Source organism: Penicillium cosmopolitanum, assembly GCF_028827165.1.
Source record: "Penicillium cosmopolitanum strain IBT 29677 chromosome Unknown utg000008l:1.0-4398992.0:1.0-4402845.0, whole genome shotgun sequence".
Lineage (NCBI taxonomy): Eukaryota > Fungi > Ascomycota > Eurotiomycetes > Eurotiales > Aspergillaceae > Penicillium > Penicillium cosmopolitanum.
In genome coordinates, this window is record NW_026622678.1 from 4,040,032 (window position 1) to 4,066,000 (window position 25,969).

At 48.3% G+C, this 25,969-nt stretch overlaps 13 protein-coding genes across 13 annotated transcripts; 8 read left to right on the forward strand and 5 right to left on the reverse strand.

Moving 5' to 3' along the window:
- Window positions 1-13: 13 nt before the first annotated feature.
- xanG (cytochrome P450 monooxygenase xanG) lies at window positions 14-1,678 on the reverse strand (the record flags this gene model as incomplete). Its single annotated transcript, XM_056632688.1, has 3 exons — window positions 14-103; window positions 180-1,022; window positions 1,082-1,678. The coding sequence occupies 3 exons, from the start codon at window positions 1,676-1,678 to the stop codon at window positions 14-16; spliced, it is 1,530 nt and encodes a 509-aa protein (XP_056488239.1).
- A 1,177-nt stretch (window positions 1,679-2,855) lies between these two features.
- Window positions 2,856-3,715, reverse strand: N7509_008052 (eukaryotic translation initiation factor 4E; the record flags this gene model as incomplete). The annotated part of the gene is made up of 3 exons (XM_056632689.1): window positions 2,856-3,323; window positions 3,406-3,477; window positions 3,548-3,715. The coding sequence occupies 3 exons, from the start codon at window positions 3,713-3,715 to the stop codon at window positions 2,856-2,858; spliced, it is 708 nt and encodes a 235-aa protein (XP_056488240.1).
- Window positions 3,716-4,371: 656 nt separating this feature from the next.
- N7509_008053 (Mpv17/PMP22 family protein) lies at window positions 4,372-5,162 on the reverse strand (the record flags this gene model as incomplete). Its single annotated transcript, XM_056632690.1, has 5 exons — window positions 4,372-4,415; window positions 4,482-4,622; window positions 4,691-4,786; window positions 4,861-5,090; window positions 5,152-5,162. 5 exons carry the CDS (start codon window positions 5,160-5,162, stop codon window positions 4,372-4,374), a joined length of 522 nt encoding a protein of 173 aa, XP_056488241.1.
- Window positions 5,163-5,830: 668 nt separating this feature from the next.
- On the forward strand, window positions 5,831-6,986 carry N7509_008054 (40S ribosomal protein uS5; the record flags this gene model as incomplete). Its single annotated transcript, XM_056632691.1, has 3 exons — window positions 5,831-6,094; window positions 6,391-6,648; window positions 6,729-6,986. The coding sequence occupies 3 exons, from the start codon at window positions 5,831-5,833 to the stop codon at window positions 6,984-6,986; spliced, it is 780 nt and encodes a 259-aa protein (XP_056488242.1).
- Window positions 6,987-8,036: 1,050 nt separating this feature from the next.
- N7509_008055 (uncharacterized protein) lies at window positions 8,037-8,843 on the forward strand (the record flags this gene model as incomplete). The annotated part of the gene is made up of 3 exons (XM_056632692.1): window positions 8,037-8,361; window positions 8,525-8,535; window positions 8,616-8,843. The coding sequence occupies 3 exons, from the start codon at window positions 8,037-8,039 to the stop codon at window positions 8,841-8,843; spliced, it is 564 nt and encodes a 187-aa protein (XP_056488243.1).
- A 1,036-nt stretch (window positions 8,844-9,879) lies between these two features.
- On the reverse strand, window positions 9,880-14,115 carry N7509_008056 (NACHT-domain-containing protein; the record flags this gene model as incomplete). The annotated part of the gene is made up of 3 exons (XM_056632693.1): window positions 9,880-11,415; window positions 11,495-13,746; window positions 13,812-14,115. The coding sequence occupies 3 exons, from the start codon at window positions 14,113-14,115 to the stop codon at window positions 9,880-9,882; spliced, it is 4,092 nt and encodes a 1,363-aa protein (XP_056488244.1).
- An 808-nt stretch (window positions 14,116-14,923) lies between these two features.
- N7509_008057 (uncharacterized protein) lies at window positions 14,924-15,464 on the reverse strand (the record flags this gene model as incomplete). The annotated part of the gene is made up of 2 exons (XM_056632694.1): window positions 14,924-15,017; window positions 15,058-15,464. 2 exons carry the CDS (start codon window positions 15,462-15,464, stop codon window positions 14,924-14,926), a joined length of 501 nt encoding a protein of 166 aa, XP_056488245.1.
- Window positions 15,465-16,128: 664 nt separating this feature from the next.
- Window positions 16,129-17,466, forward strand: N7509_008058 (ankyrin repeat domain-containing protein; the record flags this gene model as incomplete). The annotated part of the gene is made up of 1 exon (XM_056632695.1): window positions 16,129-17,466. The coding sequence occupies one exon, from the start codon at window positions 16,129-16,131 to the stop codon at window positions 17,464-17,466; it is 1,338 nt and encodes a 445-aa protein (XP_056488246.1).
- Window positions 17,467-18,625: 1,159 nt separating this feature from the next.
- On the forward strand, window positions 18,626-19,467 carry N7509_008059 (uncharacterized protein; the record flags this gene model as incomplete). The annotated part of the gene is made up of 3 exons (XM_056632696.1): window positions 18,626-18,672; window positions 18,727-18,871; window positions 18,931-19,467. The coding sequence occupies 3 exons, from the start codon at window positions 18,626-18,628 to the stop codon at window positions 19,465-19,467; spliced, it is 729 nt and encodes a 242-aa protein (XP_056488247.1).
- A 328-nt stretch (window positions 19,468-19,795) lies between these two features.
- On the forward strand, window positions 19,796-21,023 carry N7509_008060 (zinc-dependent alcohol dehydrogenase family protein; the record flags this gene model as incomplete). The annotated part of the gene is made up of 4 exons (XM_056632697.1): window positions 19,796-20,218; window positions 20,286-20,367; window positions 20,426-20,770; window positions 20,845-21,023. The coding sequence occupies 4 exons, from the start codon at window positions 19,796-19,798 to the stop codon at window positions 21,021-21,023; spliced, it is 1,029 nt and encodes a 342-aa protein (XP_056488248.1).
- Window positions 21,024-21,648: 625 nt separating this feature from the next.
- Window positions 21,649-22,054, forward strand: N7509_008061 (uncharacterized protein; the record flags this gene model as incomplete). Its single annotated transcript, XM_056632698.1, has 2 exons — window positions 21,649-21,806; window positions 21,886-22,054. The coding sequence occupies 2 exons, from the start codon at window positions 21,649-21,651 to the stop codon at window positions 22,052-22,054; spliced, it is 327 nt and encodes a 108-aa protein (XP_056488249.1).
- Window positions 22,055-22,884: 830 nt separating this feature from the next.
- Window positions 22,885-24,070, forward strand: N7509_008062 (opsin family protein; the record flags this gene model as incomplete). The annotated part of the gene is made up of 5 exons (XM_056632699.1): window positions 22,885-23,030; window positions 23,093-23,159; window positions 23,245-23,732; window positions 23,794-23,928; window positions 23,989-24,070. 5 exons carry the CDS (start codon window positions 22,885-22,887, stop codon window positions 24,068-24,070), a joined length of 918 nt encoding a protein of 305 aa, XP_056488250.1.
- Window positions 24,071-24,771: 701 nt separating this feature from the next.
- Window positions 24,772-25,964, forward strand: N7509_008063 (glycoside hydrolase family 88/105 protein; the record flags this gene model as incomplete). The annotated part of the gene is made up of 3 exons (XM_056632700.1): window positions 24,772-25,373; window positions 25,522-25,619; window positions 25,684-25,964. The coding sequence occupies 3 exons, from the start codon at window positions 24,772-24,774 to the stop codon at window positions 25,962-25,964; spliced, it is 981 nt and encodes a 326-aa protein (XP_056488251.1).
- Window positions 25,965-25,969: the final 5 nt, after the last annotated feature.

The following is a 25,969-nucleotide window of genomic DNA, read 5'->3' on the forward strand; positions in this document are numbered from 1 at the left end:
TTATCCCCAGTCATCATTTATCCTCTCCCTGCCAGTTTCCTTCCTTAACCTCCACCCTCTCCGTCATAATAGCCCTCAACCCCAAAGGAGCCATAATCCCGCCCTAAAACAAATATCAGCCGACAAAGTTATCCCCAAAGTATATACCACAGCAAACCTGAAGGCAACTAGTTACTCACCGAAGTCAATTTCAACTCATAATCCGGATCAACAACCCAAACCAGCCTCCTCGCCATCTCAAACAAACAAACCTTCATCTGCAACACGGCAAACCCCTGTCCCAAACACTTCCTCGAATGCGAATTAAACGCAATAAAATGACACTGAACCGTTTTACTCCGCACTGCCCCATGAATCCCCTTCACATCACCACCCCACCTCTCAGGCCGGAATGTCCTCGCATCACTTCCCCATACATTCGGGTCTGTGTGTACCCCGTACGCATTCCACCCCACCCACGTGTGATTCGGAATGGGCACTTCTCCGCCTAATACAGCTGATGATGTCGTTACGCGATTTATGAGTTGTGAGACGGGCGGGTAGAGGCGGAGAAGTTCGAGAATTACCGCGTATAGGTAAGGTAGACTGTTTAGTTGGTCTGTTGTTGGGTTTGAAGTGGAGAGGGATAAGACCTCTTCGCGAAGTTTGTCTTGGATGGTCGTGTTTGAGCCTAGGACCCAGATTGCGCTGTTTAGGAGTTGTTGGGCGTTTTCATGCGCGGTTAGGAAGGTTACTTTTAGATTGGCGCGGTATTGTTCCGTTGTTATTTCGTTGGTTGCTAGGGCTTTGTCGAGGCCGTCGACTACTTGTTCGCCGTCGGCGTCGGTGGTTTGGATTCGTTGTTTGACTGTTTCAACTAGGAGGTCGCCGAATTCTTGCATTATGGAGAAGGCGGTTGCGCGTTGGGGGAAGAGGGTTGGGTAGCGGTCTAGATCGGGGAAGTTGAAGAAGAGTGGTTTGAAGAGGGTTTTTTTGATGATTGTTTGGAGTTGTTCGAGGCGTTGGCCTGGTTTTTCGAGGCACTGTTTCGTCCTTGGTGTTAGTACTAGTAGATATAGTTGGCCGTGGACGGGTGATATACCTCCAAATCAACATTCATAAAATTAATCCCCATACAACTCAACGCCCACCGTTGAATAATCGGATTCACTAAGACACCCCCACTATCCAAACCCCCCTGCTCTTCAATAAGAACATCCACAAACCGTCGCGACTTCAACAACAAGGGTCCCGAATCCGTAATCCGCCTCTGCAACCCCGGCTTCATAATCGAAGTATATAACTTCCAATTCTCCCCATGCGCATTAATAATATTATCACCAACCAACGAGGCAATCACGCTCCAGGGAATCTTCTTCTGAGACCCTGCTTTCGCATACACATCTTCGTGTCGGAACATGTCGACTAGTAACCGCGGTCTGGTAGCAAGTACATTCCACCGACCAGCGAACCAGATCTTTACCGCGCCGTATTTTTCTAATTTGGGACGCAGCCATTTGTCGTAAATGTCGTCTTGGCCCATGTCGCTCCATAGTCCCATTATTGAGATGTAGATTGGTACTGTTGGGATGTTTTGCGGCATGTCGTTAGGTATGCGGATGTACCAGTATAATATTAGGAGGAGGGAGAGGAGGACTGCGAGGCCGCTGCGGGCGAAGTTTAGGAGGGACCAGTCCATGGTGGGTGGAAGAGAGATGGATAGGATGAAGTTGAAAGAATCGAGGCTGTCAGTGAAGAGGGGAATTTGAAAGTATAGAATCTTGGTTCATCTGGGCAGCCTTTTGATGGCCGTTGCATGTTGTGCTGACTACCACCGCTTCATTGAGGCTTCACAGCCGGAATGGACCGAGTCGGATACTATGTGCTAATACTAGCTAACTAGGACCAGTGGAACGTGCTGACTGTGCAGCTGAGCTGAGATTCTGTATCACCATGGGGAGGCTAGACTCTCGTTCAAGTTGACTTGTGCGGTCTTCGAGGAATGCAGCACACTCAGTAACTTGAACCTTGGAACTCTGTTTAGCTTAAGTTCAAGTTTCTTAATGCCCAGCTGTCTGTGTAGAGAATATTCAATTCGTTCCAATATTTCAAGTAATAGTAGAATTATCTGCCACTGGCAGTGACCAGAGGGGGACCATTGCGGGTTTAATGGGCATGAATCACCCCAGGCAATGCTGTGTACTACTAGTAGTATACTTGTAACGCTCGGCGGAAGCCGTTGAACGCTTCTTTGGATGCCCAGGTGGGATTGCGATCTGACTAGAGCTTAGTGGTGAACTCAGTCACTGGTTCATTGTGTCTAGGTCAGTACCTAGGTACTAGTAGTACATTGATTGATGGGACTTGGATAATTGGTACTCTTAGTACCAAGTGCCCAGGTGGGGGATCTACCTACAGGCCCAGATATATATTCCGGTCTAGCACTTAGTACCCCCTAGTGTCTCCTAGTACTCCAGAGCTAATACTACTAGTACTAGTACTGCACTGTGACTCCGAGTCATTACTAGAATCCATCCCCTACGCACCACTAGAACCAAATATCTGAACGAGGAATGTCCAGTAAACTTAAGTATTGAACTATGAAACCATAAACACGGACCAGCACCAGCCACGCACGACATATGCCTCATAAAATGCGTTGTTAAGGGTAAGATACATGTCGCAAGCAATCAGGTCGTCGCTGCATATTCGCAGCAGTAACATAACTGGATATCATCACTTTTCACTCCAGGACCCCCATCAGGGAGCCATCAATGAAACGCCCATGGACGCCCCCGCGCCATCTATCCATCCACCGAGCGTCACGCACAGCAACCACTGCCTGCCACTGCCACTCCAATTCTCCATCTCAAGATCTAGACAGTGTACTTAGCCTTGGCACGGGTGCTACCACTGTGCGCACTATCAGTGTGTCCAGAGAACTCAACCACATCCGCCTCCTTGAGACGAAGGACCTCCTTAAACCGACGCCCGATCGCCTCGAGAATATCCTTACCCTGCGCGGGTGTGCGGGTACTCTTATCGCCCTGGATACTCTTGCCCACGGTGCGGGTCCACAGTCCGACTCGGTAGAATCCCTTGCGCACATTGACTACCACGCCCATGACTTCGTTGTCGGCGTCTTGCTCGAGCGTCTCGCCGATGGCGGCTAGCTGGGCGTGTAGCCAGAGGTCGTCGATGGGGACGGATCGCTTGTCTTTGAATTGGTATGACCATTTGCCGCCGTGCTTGTTCTGCGGGTCTTCCCATTCCGGTCGTACGCCCTTCTTGAAGAGGTGGTAGTCGGCCTTTAGGCCGAGTTCGGAGGTTGGGGTGATGTTGTTCTGTAGGTGGTGGTGGTGTTAGTGTATGTCCTGGAGGATAGGATAGGTCTTGCGGGTGAAGGAGGATGGAGGGCGGTCATACGTAGATGCCCCAGAATTCTTCGACGGAGCTGAATGTGACGACTTCCTTGAGTAGGTCGTTCCAGTTATCGCCCTAGTGGTGGATTGCGGGTTAGCGATGGCTTGCGCAGTGTTTTTTAGTACTCGTATGGTGGCCGGCTTACCTTTCCACTGGGGGGCTTGGTGAACCACAGAGTCCACTCGTGCATGAGAGGGTGCTTCACGTTGAAGTTCTCGGGGTCATGGAAGACGGTGACCTCGTCGGTCGAGGCGGAGACCGCAGGAGCGGCATTCTCATCCGTCACGGGGTGACCATTCTCCACGGCGGCCATGGTGGGTGAAGTTGTGGTGGGTGAGGGGTGGGAGAGGTGAAGTTGTGATTCTCAGAAGTCGAAGGCGGAGGCGGAGGGGGAAGATTTTCGGGCCGGGAAGGTGCCGTCGGTGGACACAAAGAGGAGGACTCAATGAAAAGGTGACTAGAGTCGAGTCAAGGTGATGATTGAGGATAATTTAATCTGCACCAGGCAGGAGAAGAGGTGAATGGGTGGTCGGGCGGGAAATTTCGAAATTCTCGAGACTTTCAAGTTCAAGTTGGGCTTTGCGGCGGACCACAAAAATTGCCTTTCCTTTTTGGGACCGGCGGGTAGAGGTGCACAGAGTAGTAGATTACAGAGTATACTAGTAGTATACGACTAGTATACGACTAGCACTGAAGAATTAAATAAACAGTAAGATATACTTTATTTTATTCTATTCATCGGGACCACCAGAACTCGACTACTCGCACTCGTACTAGTAATACTCGGTCGCAAATCTAACAATATATACCGTGACCTATCATGAACAAACCAAACCAAACCAAACCTGCCAGTGGCAAACCTGAAAGCAAACCGGGGAATCAAAAGACCAGACAGAACCTCTATATGCCAATGATCGCAAACAATGCACATGAAGATGATGGGTAAATGAGTATGGGTATGGATGGCCATTACACCTCATCGCTGTTCATCAAGCTGAGGAAGCAGTTCCAGCCTAGGAAGTACAAGTAAATTAGTTCAGACACATCGGGAGAGAAGAAAGGTAGAAGAGAAAACTCACCCAAGCTAATCACATTCACCACCAACACACGCAACTCCAGCGGCACAAATGTAAAATTGACGCCCTGCACAAACGGCCAGACCATACAATTGGCCTTGTAGGCCGGCAACCAGGAGTGCTTCAACTTGTCGAGCGGAGAAACTACCCTCCATAATGGCCATGGAGGAAGGAAAGCGGTCAATTGGACCGGGCGAAGATGAACTGGTCACAGCCGACACGGGCGAGGGTGGTGGTCAAGGTAGTTTTGAGAACGACATGACGCTGCAGGATACCGAACCATTTGGTAGCGACGGGACCGAAGACGGCTAAGCGGAGGAAGGTATTAGATATTAATCTTGCGACAGAGGGGAGAGGGTCATTGGGGTATTATCAGTCGTACCTCCGCCGTAGAGGGCCATGCGCCCGGTGCGGGCAAAGTCGTGCTTCTCGAGACCTCGGCGGTCGACGGCCTGTTGAGCGAGGGGTGTCGCCGGAGGCGAAGAGGACCTGGGATTGTGAATTAGCGACAGGATCGAGAGGACGGAGGGTATCGGGCGGAGAGGGGAGAGACGTACAGCGCTGGTGACGCTGGCTGTGAGGATAGGGCGCTTGGCCAACTTGGACTGGTACCTGAATGAAGTCAGTGTTTCGTTTTTCCTTTTCCTCGGAGAAGGAGAACCGTGGAACGAACCAGCGCAACATGGTGGTGAGAGGGGTGTAAAAGGAATGAGAGGAAGTGAGTGTAGGCGAAAGGGTGTGAGAGGAAGTCGGAGAGAAAAAGAAAGTATTCAAGAAGTCTCGAGGAACCTGGAAAGGCGGGCCCGCATGTTTAAATTGCGGAGTCGAGGAAATCGAGGGGAGGCTATCGCTTCCCAAAGAGGAAATGCACCCGCGTCGGGAGGCTCAATTGGGGGCGGAACAAGTGTGGTATAGTGTATTATAGTATATAGTATAGTATATAGTATACTGGTATATGGAATTAGAGATAGCTATATTAGGGCACTTTTTAGGGGAAAGTAAAGAAAGAAAGAATGTTGAATAGTCTGGTGTTGGTGTCACTTGATGATGCGCATCATCCTGCGAGGGCAAGGGGAAACCTGATTTCCCCGGATCAGATCAGGTGATCTGAATGTTGGTGCCTTACGGGGCAGGCACTAAATAGATGTGGTCAGGTGACATATCCGTGCTAGCGCCCGGGTATATCATGTGATGTCCCGATCTGGACTTAGGGCTAGGGCGGGTAGGGCATCGAACACGCTCGCTTAGCCCACCTCCGCCCCGAAATTTTGGTGCTAACCGCTGCCCGTGAAGTTCGACCATTCGACCCTCTATCGACAAATTCGCTTTCGTCGCCCCTACATACATCCAAAATGGCTGACGCTGCTCCCCGTGGACGTGGAGGATTTGGCTCGCGCGGCGACCGTGGTGGTGACCGTCGCGGTCGTGGCCGTGGCCGTGGCCGTCGTGGTGGAAAGCAGGAGGAGAAGGAGTGGCAGCCCGTCACCAAGCTCGGTCGTCTCGTCAAGGCCGGCAAGATCACCTCCATGGAGCAGATCTACCTGCACTCTCTCCCCATCAAGGAGTTCCAGATTGTCGACTTCTTCCTGCCCAAGCTCAAGGATGAGGTTATGAAGGTGCGATATCAACAATCCACAATCCGATTCAACCCCACCGAGACGAATGCAATGCGACCTGCGATCATGCGATGAGAGACACCGATTGGACTGGGAGCTGCAGCAGGGGGACATCAACTACGACAAGAAGGAACAAGGAATATCAACATCAGAATGCGACAGCTGCTGCAGCACCCACCAATTGATGGCCATCATCTCTGTCATTGCATCGCAAAGCAATCACACACTCGAACCCAAACCCAAACCGAACCGAACCGAACAGAACACAATTGCTAATTCATATTTCCTCCCTACAGATCAAGCCCGTCCAGAAGCAGACCCGTGCCGGTCAGCGTACCCGCTTCAAGGCTATCGTCCTCATCGGTGACTCCGAGGGCCACATCGGTCTCGGTATCAAGACCTCCAAGGAAGTCGCCACTGCCATCCGTGCCGCCATCACCATCGCCAAGCTCGCTGTCCTCCCCGTCCGTCGCGGTTACTGGGGTTCCAACCTTGGTGAGCCTCACTCTCTGCCCGTCAAGCAGTCCGGCAAGTGTGGTTCCGTCTCCGTCCGTGTATGTATACCTTCAATCCGCTGGATATCGAATTGATCCAGATATCTATTCCCCGTGAACCCCACTAATTTTCACCTCAGCTCATCCCCGCTCCCCGTGGTACCGGCCTTGTCGCCTCCCCCGCCGTCAAGCGTCTCCTCCAGCTCGCTGGTGTCGAGGATGCCTACACCTCCTCCTCCGGCTCCACCAAGACCCTCGAGAACACCCTCAAGGCTACCTTCGTCGCCGTCGTCAACACCTACGGTTTCCTCACCCCCAACCTGTGGAAGGACACTAAGCTCATCCGCTCCCCTCTCGAGGAGTTCGGTGATGTCCTCCGCCAGGGCAAGAAGTACTAGAGGAGTGCGATTTGCGACGATGCATGATTTAGTTCCGAGTTTCTTTACACACCCCCAAATTTTCTCTCTGCGCTAGATGACGAAAAATGGCTTGCGGGTATGATTTGAGGTATCCCCCCGGGCTCGGACGAGGTGTCCTTTGGATGTATTTATCGGGATGGGATTACAAAAATAGCGAAGTCAGCCATCTACCATCAATTTTTCCTGTGTAGGAGTAGTTGGAGAGTGGTATTTCTTCTCTGTAAACGATGTAGATGAGCTTGGAAGTGGTGATAGTCCAGATCTACACTTAGATTGTTGATCTGATACTAGTACTAGTGCTATGCAAGTCATGGGCTGGACCCGTGGACCCTGGCAGTATTCATTGAGAGACCCAATGAGCTGGTCTCAGTTCACTGAATGTAATCAATCGGCATCCAACTCGTCATGGACTAGATTCACCATACTCCAGGGCTACTAGTAGTACCACACCCTACCTCCATACGAGTACTCAAATCATCATACTAGAAGACCCATTGAATCTACTAGTACACGTCAAGACTTGTTAATAGTAACTCAACTTGCTGCCAGCCAGCCCAAGAACATAATATTGATAACCCTCCCCCACCAACATGAATCATGCAAACACCCCGAAAACCCTAAGTTGACTCGGGATCTCGCAACTTACCACCACTATAGGCTAGAAAGCCGCTAGGAAAACCCCCTGCGTCATGAACCGCAGCAGGGCAAAGGGCAACCGAGGGAGCCAAGTGCCGGCTCTTTGACTCGGACCCCGGCGCCGTTCGTCTGGTTCTGGGTTGATTTCTCCGGCGCGAAACAGGGCGGAATACGAGGTGTGGGTGCTGCACAGACGTGAACCTGTAGATCTTGCTTGGTTCTTGGTTCTTCAGGGAATACATATAAGTAGAGAAATACTGAATCTTGAGGAAAAGTATCTTAATTAAAATTAATTATACAACATTTTTGAAGTATACCGCACATCACGTCGTTTGTTTAGCCTTAGCCACTGGCAATAACACCCGCACTCACTATACTACATGAGATACAGGAATGAGGTCAACACTGACCTTTAGGGTCCTTTCCCACCTTATCATATTCTCAACTCTACTCACCCCTTCCCTCTCCTTCGACAGCGCATCCTGGTCAAGTTCTAGCGCCAACAGACCCGATTCCACGCGTACTTCCAACGCAGGCCCTCTCACGACAGTCTTCACCCCGCCTGCTTCTTGCTTTACCCCACACACCAGCGCATACTATGGTATGCCATATTTGATACAGGGTGTTGATGGACCGAATGGTGATGACTGTGTGCCGGAAGGTTGGAAGTTCGATCGCTATTATAGTCCCGGCCAATGTCCGTCAGGTTATAAGGCTTGTACGTTGCCAACGGTGACGCAGAGGGTAGTTACTACTGAGATTTGTTGTCCGAGGTATGCTGTTTTGTTCGCATGGTCAATTGATGGACGCTGTGTCGTTTCTTTTGCCCTTTCACTTTTAGGGGATGTGGTTCATTCAAGTTAAACTAATTGAAATTATAGTGGCTTCGACTGTATGTTCCAAGACTACTGTGCCAAAACATTCAACAGCCCTTCAACAATTATATACTCTGATTCAACGATATCAATAAAGACAACTGCTTGGGCTGCAACGGCTTCGGCTATTCAGATTCGATTCCAGGCTAGTGATTCCTCGGTTGTTCCTGTTCCGACGGAATCTTTTAAATTGCCCATGCCTAAGAAGGAGCTCAGTACCGGAGAGAAGGCGGGTATTGGTATTGGTGCTGCGGCGGGTGTTATTTTGCTTGGTCTTGGGGGGGTTCTTTGGGTGGAGGTTTTGGAAGAAAAGAAGATTGTCTAAGGCTTTGGAGAGAGGGTTGGTGAGGGATTCTACGGTGCCAGATGAGCCGCCTCCAGCTTATTCTAGGACAAACTTGAAGAAATAGAAGGTCTGGGTTAGGGTGCTTTTGCTTTTAGCGATTCTTAGATGACGATAGACGATGGACAGGCTATGGATTTTATTTGTCTGGGGTGAAGAAGAAGAAGAAGAAGAAGAAGAAGAAGAAGAAGAAGAAGAAGAAGCTATTTAGTGGCCCGTTGACGAAACACACAAGTGGCCACAACAGCCTATTCCATACACAGTCAATGAGAAAATTGGAATATCAAAACCTGCCCCGACCGACAGCCCAGAGCAAATTTCCCTCCGGCAGTGGTAGCTGCCCACTCCTGAACTCGGTATTCTGCGGGCACCTTGAGAAGTCGTTCCCCCCTATATGTGATCCAATTTCCAACAGAGTCCCACCCATATCCGATAATAGGCTGAGACAAATGGGCCGAGGGATCCGCATCCGGGAGAACATCAGGTAGTTGATAGTAGCACGTATAGATATTGTCATAAACCACGCGCAATCTATCTCGGCTCGAGCCATCGAATTGGACATCATCAATGTGACTTCTGTGACACATTTCCACCAGGTTGCTTCCAACAGGGCATTTGCGAGATTCAGGTTGAGGTATCTCAATATCCGAGAGAAGATCACCTGTCACTGACCAGATTTTGACCCAATGATGGCCCGATGCTGCGATTCGAGTTCCGTCCTTCGACCACGCTAGCGTTTTGAATTCCAATTCCGGGAGTGGTAATTGATCGCCAATGCTCACTATCCATTGATTTGTTTTCGTGTCCAAGATCTTGATTCCATCTGTTGCCGCTATCGCAAGGGAACTGTCGTCTTCGGACCAGGATAGAGCATGGATGCGACGAGATGCGTTGGACCAGAGAGAAGGCCTATCTGGAGATGCTTTGTCGAAGAACTTTACATCTTTATCTAGAGCTTTGAGGGAAAAGTCCTTCGTTAGGCTCCAGAAGCTAGTGGTACCGGTGAGCCATGAACATGCTAGCGTGTCTCCATTGTGTGACCAAGCCAAGTAACAATGCGGACTGAAGACTTTGTTGGGAGGGGGTGGGAATCGGGCGACGTTGAGGTAGACTTGTATTGCGCATTCTCGAAGTTGTGTACTTCAATGCCGTGCTTAGTCAACAGGGCAATTCTATTGCCATCGAATGACCAGAAATACCTTCCCACCGACTCGCGGTTGAGTAGACATTGACTAGTTGAAGAATCCCAGATCTTAAAGGTAGTCCAATTAGTCCAATGAGATCCCTCGGTATCATTAGCGAGAGGCGATGATGATGCTAGATATTGCAAGTTCGGCGACCACTTTAACATTTCGACAGATTCTGGATGGAGATCAAGAGTTGGGGAAATAGCAACAGCAGCACTTGAACCAGCTGCAGAGTCCCAGACTCGAATTGTTCCATCCTGCGAGCAGGTTGCCAGTCTTGTACAATCAGGAGACCATAAAAGAGTGTAAGTCGGATCTATATGTTTAAAAAGCATGGTTTCCTGGTCGGATATCTCGTCCCAGACGAATACTGATGTTTTGGCTTCACTTCCAGATGCAATCCAAATCCCGTGCTGGGACCAGGAAACCGTTGCGAGTGGAGAGGACATATCTCCGAAAAGATATCGGACTGTGGAGACGAGTGTGCAGGTTTTAATGTCCCAAACATTGAGGTGGGTGTGATGGTTTATCGCGATTTGATCTTGTCCCCAAAACACCTTCTCAAAAGGGGTAGAAGAGTATTCTTGATCTAGGGTGTCCTTCAAAATGCATACTTCCTGCCCGGTTGCGAATTCTTGAATGGAAACGCCATCGACCCCAAGAGGAGATATGGTTAGAAACTTGTCCATAGACCAACCCAATGAGAGAAACGGTTTCGCATTCGATAGCTCTTCTCCAGTAATCGTGTCCCAGACGGTACCTTCTTGTCTCCAGTCGATTGTTTTGAGCATGGGGTAATTGATAGTCCAAGAGGTGGGGATCGTTGCTCGTGCTATCTGAGACCCATCAGGCGACCAGACTAGGGAAAAGAGATAGCCATCCTCGCCCTTGAATATCTTTGAACACTGGTTGGTGATTGTGTTCCAGATCCTGACTTCGCCAGCTTGACATGCCGAGGCAAGCCTTCCATCTTGCGACCAGGCCAATGAAACAATCTGATCGCCGTGACCACGAAGAGTGGCTGTGCATTGACCCGTTGTAGAATTCCAGATTTTGACGTTGATATCATCCTGCGAGGCGATTTGTGTTCCATCCGGTGACCAAGCTATGTTCTCTAAACTGGCAGAGCAATCCTTTGTGTTTTCAATTGTGAGTAAACAGGAACTCCAATTCTGTTCCATTGCTGGGCTACCAATAATCAAGCTCGATGGCTTGAATTGATTCTTGGTAATGCTCTGCATTGGACTGAATATCAATGAAGATGTGTATATTTGGAGTGGGTGCTGATCTATTATTTGCCTGTGGTAGATCATGAATCGAGACGCATCCTGTACGCGGTTGCTGAGTTGAGAAAGGCCAGTGTCTCCCTTAAGTAATCACGTTAGAGTATTATAGATAGAGACTGATGGTCAAATGATGCAGATGAGGTGACTTGAATGGACAAACCTTGATCAGATCCTGGAGCCGCACCATGGAGTCTATCCCGCCAGGAAGGCTCCGAATGAGAGACAGAGCCTCGAGCCAATGAAGTAGATCCTTTTTGAAAAACATTTCGATGAGGTTATGGTCGGTCTGGCCCAGTGCGCTTTTTTCAAGCTTCCAACCGAGTAAATGGTCAATCCAATGAATACACGCGTATTTCACAGGTGCTAATGGATCGGGATTGTAGGCTTCTAAATCCAGAATGTCAAAGGCAGGGTCCTTAAGATCATATATGTCCTCCTTAAGGACATGAGAAATTGTACGCAGAGAGCGGAGAAATATTGCATGGTGGATAATCTCCATGCCATCTGGATATAGCTGTGATGAAGCTCGACTTGACAGAAAGTCCTTTGCAGACTGGTGAACCAGCGAGACTGTATGAGCTCCTAGGGTTAAGAAAGAGCCACAAAGTCTGATAATTTGCTCAATTGCTTCATAATCATCTCGGATCTCCCCAGGAAGCTCGACCAAAGTAATCAATTCCTCCAGGTCGAGAGGGCGATAAACCATGGAAATGACACCAAGGATGGCCATGCAAATTTGAGCATTATCGGATTGGCAGACTTGCGAAAACATACGTTTGTATAATTCGTCAAGATCCGGTGGAAATTCCACAATTCTCTTCTGAACATTCCACCTGTCGATGCTGCTGAGCTCTTTGCAAACCAAGGCTACCCATAGAAAAGTACCCCTAGAATTTGAGAGAAGATATTTGTGAACAAAGGCACGCGTTTCTGTACTGTATTTGTTCCTCTCAGCCAACCACTTGACCTTATACTTAGTGAATCTCTCCACAGCGACCGAGACAGAACTTTCATTGAGTTCTAGAAGAAGCTTGATATCCGCAGCCTCCTCGATATCTTTATCTATACGTGGCCAATTCCGACTAGAGACAATCCATTTGACCTTTGGATGCTCGGCGGACTTTTGCGAAATGAAGGAAAGTAGACTGTCTAAGCCTGTGACACACTCATCAAGCGCATCAATGATTAAAAAGGTGTTGTCTGACTCTATGTCTTCGAGGATCTTGCTGAAAGCCCTGGAAAGGGCTGTCCACGCATTCAGGCCTTCGAAAGAGGTATCACGAATATGATCCAGAAGCGAGGGCTGCTGTCTCACTAGCATGTAGATGAGACCCCGAAGCACAGACGCGGCGTTGTTAATAGTATCGTGTGTTGCCTGACAGAAGAAGTAAGAGATGATGTTGTGTTCAGAGCCCGGCTTTGACAGTTCGTCGATTATTCCACAAAGTAGCATGGTTTTCCCTTTCCCGGGATCCCCTTTTATCCAAAGCATCTGTCCATCATTTCCAACACGCCATCTCTTAAAATCTTCATGCTCAAGAATCCAACTATAGCAGTCTTTCAGAAGACCACCCTTGCTTTCCTCAATGCGAGCTTTGTCAAGACTAGGATCGGTCGCTTGTAGTGTCTCGCGACATCGTCGATTCTCAGCTTCTGACCATTGTTTGGCGACACCGCGAGAAATCTTGACCAGCTCTTGGATCTCACTAAGTATATTGGCCAACTCCTGTCTTGACTCATGCGCTTCGCGAGAGAGCTTGTCGAGTAGCTGGATACTGGCCCTCGATGCCACCTGCTCCAGCTTGTCACGAAGCTCAGTTTCGCTATTTCGGATGTTTTTGAGCATCGAAGTCCAGTCATCGTACTTGAAGAGACTTCTGAAATAGTTTTTGGTCCGACCACGATAGAATCTGATCACACTCTGCAGTTGAAAATCAATGATGCTTTTGTACAAATCAATGACTCTTTCCGTGAGATCGGCTTTCACGTCGGCTGTTATGTCGGGCAAAAGAAGTCCCTCCATGGCAATATAATATCGCATTTGTGATGTCACATATGTAAAACCCTCATTATTTGCAGCCTCAACTGTGGCTGGGTTCTTGAGAAGTGGAAGTATCAACGTAATGCCTGCCATAACCGCGGGCGCGTAGGGAACGTCTTTGATGGCATCTTTCACAAATTCTTGTGCCCATTTGACAGCGACGGCGACATTGGAAGCGGCTTCTCGTAGAATGATCTTATGGCCAAGGATGGTAATCTTGACTGTGCGATCTTCCACGTGTTGGAGACCGAGCTTCGTTACTTGGCTGAGCTTTTCTTGTCGCGCAATCGCGTCATGTTGTGGGATCTCGTTGGATATATCAGACGCATCATTTACTTGACTGGGTTGAGATTTTGATTTTGCTTCTTTGGCTGCAGGTTCATTGGTTTGGTGTTAGTACCTCCTTCGTTCCGAAAGCATCTCCCACAACACTAACCGTTGGCAAGTACTCGGGACAGCAAGTCTTCGTATAAGGAAATCAGCTCTGGCTTTTCATCTCTCAAAGAATCGTACGCCTTGTCCCAGAGAGATATTTCCACATGCTCCGCATCCCATGTCAACTGTTCGACTGTCGGTTGAGTGCTCGGATCACTCGTTGCAGCACAAGTTGGCGGAGCGACTGAATGCACAGACGAGGAGGGTGAGTCAGATCCTTCATCCTTGATAGCGAGAATATGTTTATCCGGATTATCCTTTCTGAAGAGAGCTTTAAATCGTTTTCTTAGCTTGTCCTCTGCCATGCTGGTGGAGGGGCAGATGAGCAGCTGAGAAGAGTGGGGGCTGACAGGCGTTTGTTGTCACTGCAGCTGGTCAACTTTCAGAGAATGGTTGGCCTGTCCAGCTAGTAGCACACTATCCATCACCATTCCTCACCCTATAATGCCTTTGCAATTGAACAATTATTTCTCAGTTTCCCTGTCGCTTGTTTATTTGCCTCCTCTTGCCCCGTCGCGAGGTAAGCGAGAAGTGGGGATCAAATAAGAGCCCAACGATTGATTACTCGACTAACTAATGAGGCTAATCCTAAATTGGTAGATACTATTTCTGGAGGAAAGATACGTAGTCTTGGATGGCTTTTGAGATAATGGTGCACAGTCCGATCGTCCCTCACCAGGGCAGATGTGCATATTACAGTAATAAATATACCGGAACGCACCCGAAGTAGACAACTTGAATTCGAAGCAATTATAGCATTCTTCGGCTCCTCCTCAACACTGCAATACATTCATCTCTCATATGCAGCCAATTTAGCTATCGAAGCACCTTCTTGCTCAATCCACACTACCCCAAGTTCAATAAAACCTTCCAATTCTTCGCTTCAAAAGCCACATCTCAATTATTACCCTCTCCAAGTAGGAGCTGCTTTCTTTCTAGACCCAACCCCACTCAAAAATGCTTCGAGAAGCCGACGCCGATAAGTCCGATTCCTATCATCATTCAAAGTATCACACCGCAATTTTACCAGCCTTTTCTCATCTTCTTGGGTCAATTCAAAGTCACGGTTTTGAATACAACACCCACACTCCGAAGTGCAGTGACCAACCCCTTTCATCCTTCCTGGTATGATTTCACGGTTCTCGCCGCATCTACAACCCCGACCACAGCATCCTCCCTTGCCAGCACAATCGTTCCGAAGATCTTTCTGGAGATACCATCTCGGATTCTCACGGTTTTTCGAATACGCTCGCGTCACAGGTCCGTTTAGAAGCGAAGCTTCTAAGTAGTAGTGGGTTCTTTCTTCCTCCCAGTATTCTTTGGCAATGCTATCCAGCAGCTGAGGGTACTTCATGTGCGCCTCTCGCCGCTTTTCGGCGCTTAAAAGCTTGATAGACTGATACTGGTGTCGAATTACCTCGTCTCTCTGGCTCAATTCTCGAAGGCGTAAATCTGATTCGATGAGCTTGAAGACTGCGATGCTCCAGAGCTCTGGGGCATTCTGATATATCTTCCTTTTGACTACATCGGAGTCATGTCTGGCGTGGTATCTGATCATTGACAACCGGAGTTTCTGAACAGAGTTGAATGAGCCACACTGGTCGAGTAGAGCGTCAGCCGCCTCGTAGAGGGGAATTATAACCCAGCCCAACATTCTCGAGAATTTGTGGCGTGGATGGATTCGGATGATATCTTTTTGTTGCTTATCCTGAGGAGTAGCCTTGGTGAATAGGGATGCGGGGTAAGTACACAGGTGCACAAGAAGGTATACTATCGTCCATCACTCGATGACGAAAAGTGAGGTAGTAGAACGCTAGACCGAAAGTTGGTCATATTTTACAACTGGTATTATTGAAGTATGTAGTCAAGCTCTAGAAAATATTTTAATCGAATCCCTGCGGGGATTTTATTCCGCGTTGACAACTGCTTTTTTTTAAATCCTTTTAGCCTCATGTCTAAGGCCAGACCGGTATTTCTATAGAGTTCCATTTAGGCATGAGCCCACAGTGAGGCTGAAATATTGACCCCGCTTTGGTCTCTCTCTCGTTTGTCTGCCTACAGATGACAAAAAGCCATCCCGGAACTTGCGCTGATTGTGAGCTTGGAAGATTCACTTCTTGTTTTTGCAAGACCACAGCTCAGGCTAACGCCGCATTACCCCTACGCCTGCCCGACAAAGGAGCGGTATCCAAATTTCACTAGAAAAGTCGGCCTACGTACCATAACTCCCTGGCCCCGGGTCAACTTACGCCGTGGCAAAGATATAAAAATCTGGTTGACTCAAACTTTTGGGATCTGTGATTATTGATCGTCTCGCGATGGATACCCTTCCCAAAGCCGACGTTATTTGGTGGAACGCGACCAGTTACTTCATCAAATGTCCCTTCTGCGAAGAAATTCATCGTCATGGCATAAACTGGAAAGGACACAAAGTGAGATACTCGCATTGCGAGAGGATGAAAGAGTATCTTTGCTGCTTTCCCATGAATGATGAAGGGGAGGTCGCATACGAAATCGACAAGAAACGTGGGCGATATACGAATATTTGTGTACCTCATGACGGCGATGACGAGCGTGACAGTGACGTTGATCATTTGGCACTGGAGCTAGTTCTGAAGGCTAAGGCCACAGCGCAAAGAAGGCAAAGACGAATTATTCTTCATGAAGACTCGAAAGAAGTGATTGTCAAAGATAGAGGAGACCACGCCGAGTCGTTCGAAATGAAAAGAATTCTTGAGGCAATGGCCGACTGCGTCCAAGGAGACGTGAAAGCGGTACAGAAATACTTGCACGCGGCTATCGAAGGCCAAATATTCATTCAAGGAGAAGACCATGACGGCAAAACAACCCTGATCATGGCGGCAGCTGGACAAAGCTCGGAGATGGTATTACTACTCATCAAAAACGGGGCTGATGTGGATGCCAAAGATCGTAACGGGAGGACTGCATTGATGGAGGCAGCGCTCTTTGGCTGGGTTGATAATGTTAAGGTTCTCCTAACGCATAATGCAGATAAGAAGATTCGAGACGATGATAACCGACTAGCTATTGACTTTGCTCAAGACCACAACAAAAACCGACGAGAGATATATGCTCGTTCCGGAGGAGACCTTGCACATTCAAGTTCATCTCGCCCCCGTTTAGGGTATATCGAGGACACATTTAGCCGAGATATTGACCGCAAGGAAATTGTACAGCTGCTTGGTGGAGACACCCGGAGCTCAAGTATTGTTCTTGAGAGGCCTCCCACTTTGTCGCTACCCAATTCTTACTCGTTTAAGCCCTCACGCTCATTCGGGCAGGATTCACTGGTACTTTGTGGGCCGATTGAGCAATACCCAATCACCAAATCTTGGAAGACTGTGGCGCATCTGGAACGCGGCGGGAAATTTCCTTCGATTGGCGCCATGAGCGGATGGTCACACTGTTCGGCCCAGTCTCTCAGGGTCGATGGCCGACAGTGGACCGATGAAGTGTTCTATATTTCAGAAAAAGTCGGTCATTACTTGACTCCCAGTAGCTGGGATCATGAGAAGGCAGGTCAATTCAACGCATGTCATGCTGAGAAGCAGTTGATAGCATATTTCATCGATCGCCATGTGTTTCTCCCTCGCGATAGCGTGCCTGATGTGGATTGGAGGCGCAAATTCAATTGACAGAGGCGATGCTGGAGGAACTCCTTTCGGGCGCCGAGATAGGCCGCAGGGTGACAACTCTCAGGGGAGAGAAAGAAGGCGCTCAAAAAAGAGCTGTTTGATGGTGATGAAAAGCTTGTCGGAAAACACGAAGAAATTAGGGCTCTAGAGCTGAGTCTCAGCTCTGCCGAACGGAATTTAAACCGCTTGATTCTTCGCGATGAGGCCAGGCAGCTCTTAGAGCTAGAAGGCCAACTGGAAGTTCTAGATCAGCGGAAGGAGGAACATGCCGATCTAATAGAGATGTCTCAAGCGCCACCTCCAGCTTCATTAAACAAGGCGGTCATATTTGCCAGCTCGTCTCTTTGTCCGGACTGCATCGATTTCAAGGATAGGGTTAACGATCATTTTGGTCTGTCTTTGCAATTGTTTGCAGCGCTCTGATTTGCGTTGAACGAATTAGTTACATCTCTTCATTGGCTATTGAATATCTCCCCTCTCGCAGGTAAACCTTGCACTAGCTCAGGTGAATCTGAAATCGCCCAAAGCCTGGACCTTTAATAGCGGGGCGATGACCAGAGATGAATTGGATGGGATGCCGGTGGGAGGCCGAAAGGTTCCGGTGGGATCCAGTGGGATCCGGTGGGATCCGGTGGGAGCCGCCAGCTGAACTTAGACTCCTACAAACTCTTACAACGCCATGTCGACTATACAAAAGCCCGAAAGCAACAGAGAAGCCAGTGATGTCGATGAGACACCTTTCAAGTGCTCATTTGCTGGTTGTAAAGCAAGTTATCGCCGAAAAGAGCATTTGCAACGCCACCGGGCAAAGCATTCCCAGCACGAACCGTTCAAATGTCCAAATTGTGAGCGGGAATTCGGCCGGAGGTAAGACGGGGCTTGGATGTCGTATTATATCTTCTGCTAGAACAGCCCATTCTGACTGTTGATTCTAGTGACACTCTTCGCCGACACCTCCGACAATATCATAAAATCAACGAGCCAACGAATCGTGCGCGGAAGGCGTGTGAGGCTTGCCAGATGGCAAAAACCCGCTGTGAAGGGGGGTCTACCGTGTGAGGAATGTGTACGTCGAGAGACTGAGTGCACATTTAAGGAGGAGAGTCCTATCTTGAGAAAGGACCATCGCCAGCCCCTGGAAAGCCAGCAATCAGTCGCTATGGAAAGCGACTCTCAATCTTCCAGTCTTCTGGAGAAGAGAGACAGGTGCATTGAGCTCTATTTCGAAAAATTCCATCCCCATTGGTCCTTTATTCATAGATCATCTTTCTATGCGCCTCGTGAGGTGCCTCTGATGGTACAGTCGATGATTGTTATTGGTCTATGGGCTAGTGGCGAGCAGGCCTCGCAATCAGCTGCAAAGGATCTTCACAATAAACTTGACGCGGCTATTCGAGAGCAGACGGTAAGATTTTCTTCACGGGAATGTTGTTTCTCCGACCTCTAATACGAACCGGATCATAGGAAAAATGGGATGCTTCAGATTATGAGGTTTCTAGCAGTTGTCGCTGGCCATTGGCGACATTCCAAGCAATCCTATTGCATATTATATTCTCTTGCATGGTAGAAAGTCAGCATAATTCTGATTTCGAGCTCAAAGTCTCCGTCACCCCGAAGACCACCGAATTATTTGCCGCGCTTGTCCGAAGTTGCCGAAAGCTTGGCCTATTTTACTACCCCAATATCCTCGCTCAATATCGAGATACTGGCGACGAAGCGTTGGCCTTGTTATTTATTGAAGAAACAAAGCGATTTAATCTGTCATTGTACAAACTTGGCAGGAAATTGAGTCTTACAAGCGTCGGCACGCATACCTTGGATTGGCGGGTTACTACAAATGATCTCCAATTTCCAATGCCAAAAGGCCGTATTCTCTGGGATGCTGCCACTAGAAGTGAATGGGATCGTGCAGTACCAGTTGGATCGATCGGACCTGAGCTCAATGAAACCGTCGAGAACACGTGGATGTCAAGGTCTGCCGAGTTATTGGAGTATATTTAAAATATAATATCTTTTCTGCGCTGAGTAATAGTCGAAGTTTTGGATCTTGAATCTTTCAGCTTCAAAATAGTAGTTTTTGTACATGATTAGTGAGGGGGTTTAGCTGTGGATTTAGGAATGCATTATTATCTTGGCCCCGTGGGTACTCTCTTGAATGATGATGAATAATGACCCCGCTAAGTATCTGGATCCGAGTGATTTATCAGCTTAATTAGGCGATCATCATTGCAAGTGGAAGATGACATAAATACCTCACAAACCGCAGAGGAACTTGCACAATCATCTCTTCAAAGTCGAAAAAGGAAAAATTGACACATCTGGTTCCAAAATGGCAGCACCGCAAACATACAAAGCCTACCGCCGCAGCAAAGGGGGCATCCCGAAAACCCTCGAGCTGACAACCGAGGAGCTTCCGCTGACGTTGGGTGCTGACCAAGTCCTCATTAAAATCCATGCCGTCTCTCTAAACTATAGAGATATAGCAATGCTGCACGGAACATACCCTGTGGAATATCTTGACGAAGGAATTCCCGTTTCGGACTGTGCTGGTGAAGTGATTTCAGTCGGTTCTGGAGTCCACGATTTCAAGGTTGGAAACCATGTCACGCCCATTTTTGATCTGAATAACTTCACCGGTACGGAAGATGAGAGGAATTGTCTTGGTGGGGAGGCTGAAGGTGTGCTTAGAGAGTATGCCGTTTTCCACCAAAATGTTCTTCTGCACGTGCCCGAGTATCTTTCTTGGGAGGAGGTGAGCCCCAAAGCCCCTGGGAGTCATCTTTAATTTCTGAGGGCTGACATTTTCAATCTCTCATAAGGCAGCATGTCTTGCATGCGCTGGTGTGACGGCATGGACGGCTCTGGATATGCCTCGATCAAAAGGAACGGCTCTGCTCCAGGGTACGATATAACCCCCCCCATACCATAAAATGGGTTATTTATACTGATTTCCTATCAGGCACCGGCGGAGTCAGCATGTTCGCCTTATTGATCTGCCTGGCTGCCGGGATTCGGCCGATCGTGACATCTTCCTCCGACGAGAAGCTGGAAGCCGCAAAATCATTCGGTAGCCCGGGTTCCATCGATACCATCAACTATCGAACCCACCCGGAATGGGATGAGGAAGTTCTTCGTCTTACAAATGGGCGCGGTGTAGATGTCGTGATTGAAAATGGTGGTCCGAATACCGCCACCAAAAGCCTGGCTTCGATCGCGCGAAGAGGCGTTGTTTCGTTGGTTGGATTTCTGGGCGGATTATCTGCCAGTACTCCGCCAGACCTATTTTTGCCGGCACTGCGTAAAAGTGCTACGATCCGGTATGATTAAAGAGAAATCATGAATTTTCCAGGACTTACTAACACACTATACTACGAGTAGGGGGGATTTCCGTCGGGTCGAAGGTTGATGAGAAGAATTTGTGCGATTTTCTGTCGGAGAAAGAGATTAATTTGAAGGGGATTTTGGATCAGAAGGTTTTCTCTTTTGAAGAGTCGCAGGATGCATTTGACTATCTGTATTCTGGAAAACACTTCGGCAAGGTCATCATCAAGTTCTAAATCTTTACTTTGCGGGTGGCTAGTTTAAGCTGAGCTCAGGTATGACATAGACTATATACGTGACCTATCAAATTACGTTCGATGATACATACCAGTGCTATTGATTCTTCACGCGTGCAGCTATGCTGTGAAACCTGCAGCATCCAGATCGAACTGTGCTCTAATTGGTGGAACCGTCACCGTGAAGGCGATCGGCTTGGCGACAGTGTAACGTGCTCGGAAGTTAGGGGCTGCTCGCCGAATCAGTCTCAAGAGGTGGTCTCAAGTAATTAACAGGGTATTGATTTTTTTCGTTCGCTGCTCATGTAATCGAAGATCTTGTTTCTTGACCGAGGTTGAGATGAGATGCTGTCATGATCAAGTCACTTTCATATAGGTGGGTCTGTCTGCCCCACAGCTCACAGAATCGAGAGGCTTTGCAAGGTGATCAGAGTTTTGAATGCTTGTCATTGTGTTTGTGCAGTCCTTGATTGTTCTAAAAAATGATTTAACCCGAGAATCCCTTACTATACCAGCCAATGATGTAACAAATCAAAGCCTGCATATAAACCCTTCCAAACGGTCTCAGGGTGAGACTGTTTTTCCTGCACCCGATTCATCAAGGGATATATTCCGAGAAAACATCATGAATTCGATGCTTCACTCTTCAAAGAAGGCTTTTGGGGCCTCTTTCATCCAATTAAACTCCCGGAGTGTGCAGTGTCCACTCTCATCTCAACTCGGAAGGAGAAGTGCTTCAACCACGACTGGTGAGCCCGTTGAATATGGCGGGTATCCTAAGCGGTAAGTCCAAGACTAGCAACACTAAATTGAAGTGTGCCTCTGGATTCTCAAAGACGTTGCTTATCATTATTCTTTCTAGAATTTGGTTGATTGTGGGTGCCGGGGCTGCCTCAATGTATTATCTCTGGCATCGCGGCAATGCGAGTGCCCAAGCCGCAGCCGGAGAAGAAACACAAAGCCACCATGGGCCCAGTAAGGAAAAGGTCAAGTCGCCAGGGGACAGTGTGCAGAAAAAGGAGCGCGCATAAAATGTATTCGGTAGCCTGTTAAGCGTGGGGTTGAAGACTGTACTGCATATGTACGCAATGGACATAGCAGCATACTCTCCACATATAATCATGTATTAGTACATCTATACTTGCTCTGAGTAAAACAAGACTTGCAAGAATGCGAGTGAGGTTTAAATCCGTCTAGCGTCTAGATTCAAGAATGGACTCGGAGTATACGGAGTACCTGCAGTGATTTTCCTCTTGCGTGATGGTATATGCATAGTATTCTAAGATGTGAGATATTCAGAGCCCTGTGATATAGGGGCATTCTCGTGTAGCCTATGTCTGCAAATCTAGATCATCTCGGCTCACCAGATCGCAAGCCTCCTGTCGATCAATATACTAGAATAGCATACATACAATGTGCAGCTGCCGTGCGAAGAGATTGGTCACATTAGTGCTATTACTAATACGGAGTACGGAGTAGAAGGATCTGCATAAGCCCCTTGTACAACACTGATCACCTATTAGAATATCCCCACGAAATACAGTATTATAATGTATTATCATAAAGTACGGAGCATAATATAGAATATTATAAATATTATATGAATTAAATACACCATAGAGTTTGTGTATGTGTACAATACAGTATATAGTGTATCTATACAGTATATACAGTATGTACGGTCATGGTGGCAATGACGCATTACAAGGCAGGAGCTACCCGCCTCCACCGAATCCTGCTTTGCTTGCTCCCCTCCCAGTTTACCATTGCCCCATTAACTTCTTCTTCTTCAACTTCTTTTCTTCATCTCTTCTTCATCTTCCCGCCTCTCCTCCTCCCCATCTTTCCATTCATATCCATCATGATCGTCCCCTCGGATTTTGACGTTTTTCCCACCAAGGTGGAGCATGCTCATCCTACCCACTCCATCGACCCCATCCCGACGGTGATCCCGGGTGTAGGCCAGGTTTTCCAGGAGCTTCACGCCACCGGACAGCGCACTCTCTGGTACTCATTTTCCTGTTAAATTATACCCCTAATCGGACTCCAGCTTACCATGGACATTCTAGGGTCGTCACTGTGTTGATGGGCATCTCCTCCGTGGTCTTCTACACCCTCGCCGCCCGCGCCCCGCTGGTGAGATCAGATCTCCTCCGCATCCCCACCCGTCAAAAGATAGACCCCGGCGCTAACCCCACACTTTCTTCTTTGCTACTCTCAGTCCAAGCGTGTCTTCCACACACTGTCCGCCTTCGTCACAACCATCTCCTTCATCACCTATCTCGCCCTCGCAACCGGCCAAGGTTTCAATCTGGCCTGGTCCCCCATCGAAAACCACCACAAACATGTCCCCAACACACAGGACGACCTCTACCGCGCCATCCCCTGGCTACGCTACGTGAATTGGGCCCTCTCCACCCCGCTCATCCTCACCAACTTCGCTCTCGTGAGCGGTCTACCCGGCGCTCACTTGGTCTCCGCCATCGCAGCGAACTGGGTCATGTTGGCCGCGGGATTGCTCGGTACATACGATGGTCATACCGGGGCCCGTTGGGCGTGGTTGACCATCAGCTGTCTGTCATACCTGACTGTCCTGCACTTCGGCGGATTCCATGCCCACCGTGCTAGTCAGAATAAGGATGACCAGGTTCGACGCTTCTTCGGGGCTATTTCTGGCTTGACTTTTGTCGTGTTTGCCTTGTACCCGATGTACGTACCGTACCCTCTTGCTCTGCGTTCATGTGGATGTCTCTAATGCTGACTATTTTAGTGTACTCGGTGCCGGTCCCCTGGCTCTCAAGCTGAGCGTTGATGCTGAGACCGTCGTCTTCGCTATTCACGATATCCTGACACAGGGAATTGTCGGCTACTGGCTTCTCTTGGCACATGACAACGCCACCGCCATGTAAGTGATTTTGATTTGATTTTGAGCCTCACGGCGAGTCCTTCTTACTGACAGCTCCAGTACCATCCACCTCAATGGCTTCTGGGCCCACGGTGTCACCGAGGGCACCATTCGCCTTGCGGAGGATGAGGAGGGTGCTTAAAGTACCCCTAGGTTCGACAGGCTGCCAGGCTTATTTTCGGACGGATGTAGATCTTGATTTGAAAAGAGCTATTGTTGGACCTGGAGGTATCGCCATATGCAAATCTGCAGACTTAGGTTTCGGGGTCTTTTTCTTTTGTTTTGATGAAAGGGTTGAGTTGATAAGTGCATCATGAGTTTTCGATGAGATACGCCGGACTTCAAATTGTTGTTTTTAATTTAGTTAAATTACCTATCGTAGGAACTGAACCAATTCAATACTCCTCTCTACCAACATGACCCCAGGTAATCGGATTTGTGAATGTAATAAGTGACGTCATTCGCATGTTTCGAGCTATTCTACGGAGTCAATACATTGAATCCTACTGTTTACCTGCATAGTAAAATACCATAGTCTGATTGGCTGATGCTTCAAGGAACACCCTTTTATATACAAGTATAATACTAGTAATATTATTATAATATTCTTAAATAAATAATTCCACGCTACCTCAACTTGAAGGTAATTTTCCCGTGGGTACTTCGCATGGCATGGTCGGGTAGAGTCGGTATACAATATGCCGAAGCAATACCACCGTAGAAGTACTAGTAGAAGTAGACCGGAGATATCCCCGCACTGGACCGGTGTCATCTCCGACTAGGAGTTTAGTAAATAGCAGATTTTGGTGACGATCATTCCATCAGCATTCTGTTATTTGTTCAATGTTTTGCCTCGTTTCACTACAGGAACTCCTTTCAACTCTTTTTTTAAGTCCTACACCCTCACCACCCCGAAACAATGGCATCCGCATCCACATCGAAACCCCCCTCCACGGAAATCCACCGTGTTATAGACCAATAAACAACCTAATAAACATCCGAGACGACACAGGCGAATTTCTCGTCCATCTCAAAAACGGACAAACCATCCAAGCAAAATGCTGGAATGGGTGGGAATGGACGCACGGGGTTGGTTTATACGGAATCTGGAAGATCTACGAAATGACCGGCAAAGAATTATATCTCAAGATAATCGAGGACTGGTTCGCGGAGCGCTTTATGGAGGGCGGAACGAGCAAGAATATCAACACCATGGCTCCCTTTCTGACTCTCGCTTATGTTTATGAAAGGACGCGGAATCAGACGTATCTTCCTTGGCTGGATGCTTGGGCTGAGTGGGCGATGTATGATTTGCCACGGACGAATTACGGTGGCATGCAGCATATTACATATGTTGATGAGAATGAGCAGGAACTTTGGGACGATACGCTTATGATGACTGTTATGCCGCTTGCTAAGATTGGGAAATTATTGGGTAGAGATGAGTATGTTGCTGAGGCTAAACGGCAGTGTTTGGTTCATGTTAAGTATCTTTTTGATACGAAGTCTGGTCTTTTCTTTCATGGGTGGAAATTCACGGATAAGAGTCGCGGTCATAATTTTGCTGATGCGCGCTGGGCTAGGGGGGAATAGTTGGTGTACGATGGTTATTCCGGAGATTTTGGAATTGTTGGAATTGGATGTTAATGATCCTGTTCGATGCCATCTGTGTGAAACGCTTGAGGCTCAGTGTGAGGCTTTGAAAGGGCTTCAATCGGACTCGGGGGGCTTGGCATACTTTGCTCGATCATGAAGATTCGTACCTTGAAGCTTCGGCTACTGCGGGTTTTGCGTATGGTATTTTGAAGGCCGTGCGACGACGTTATATTGGGGCGGAATATCGGGATGTTGGGCTTCGGGCTGTTCAGTCTGTTTTGAGAGATGTTGATGAACAGGGCGAGCTTCGGAATACTAGTTACGGCACGCCTATGGGTCATGATTTGCAGTTCTATAAGGATATTCCGATTACTTCTATGCCTTATGGTCAGGCTATGGCAATTATGGCTCTCGCAGAGTATCTGCGGACCTATCTGTGATACCC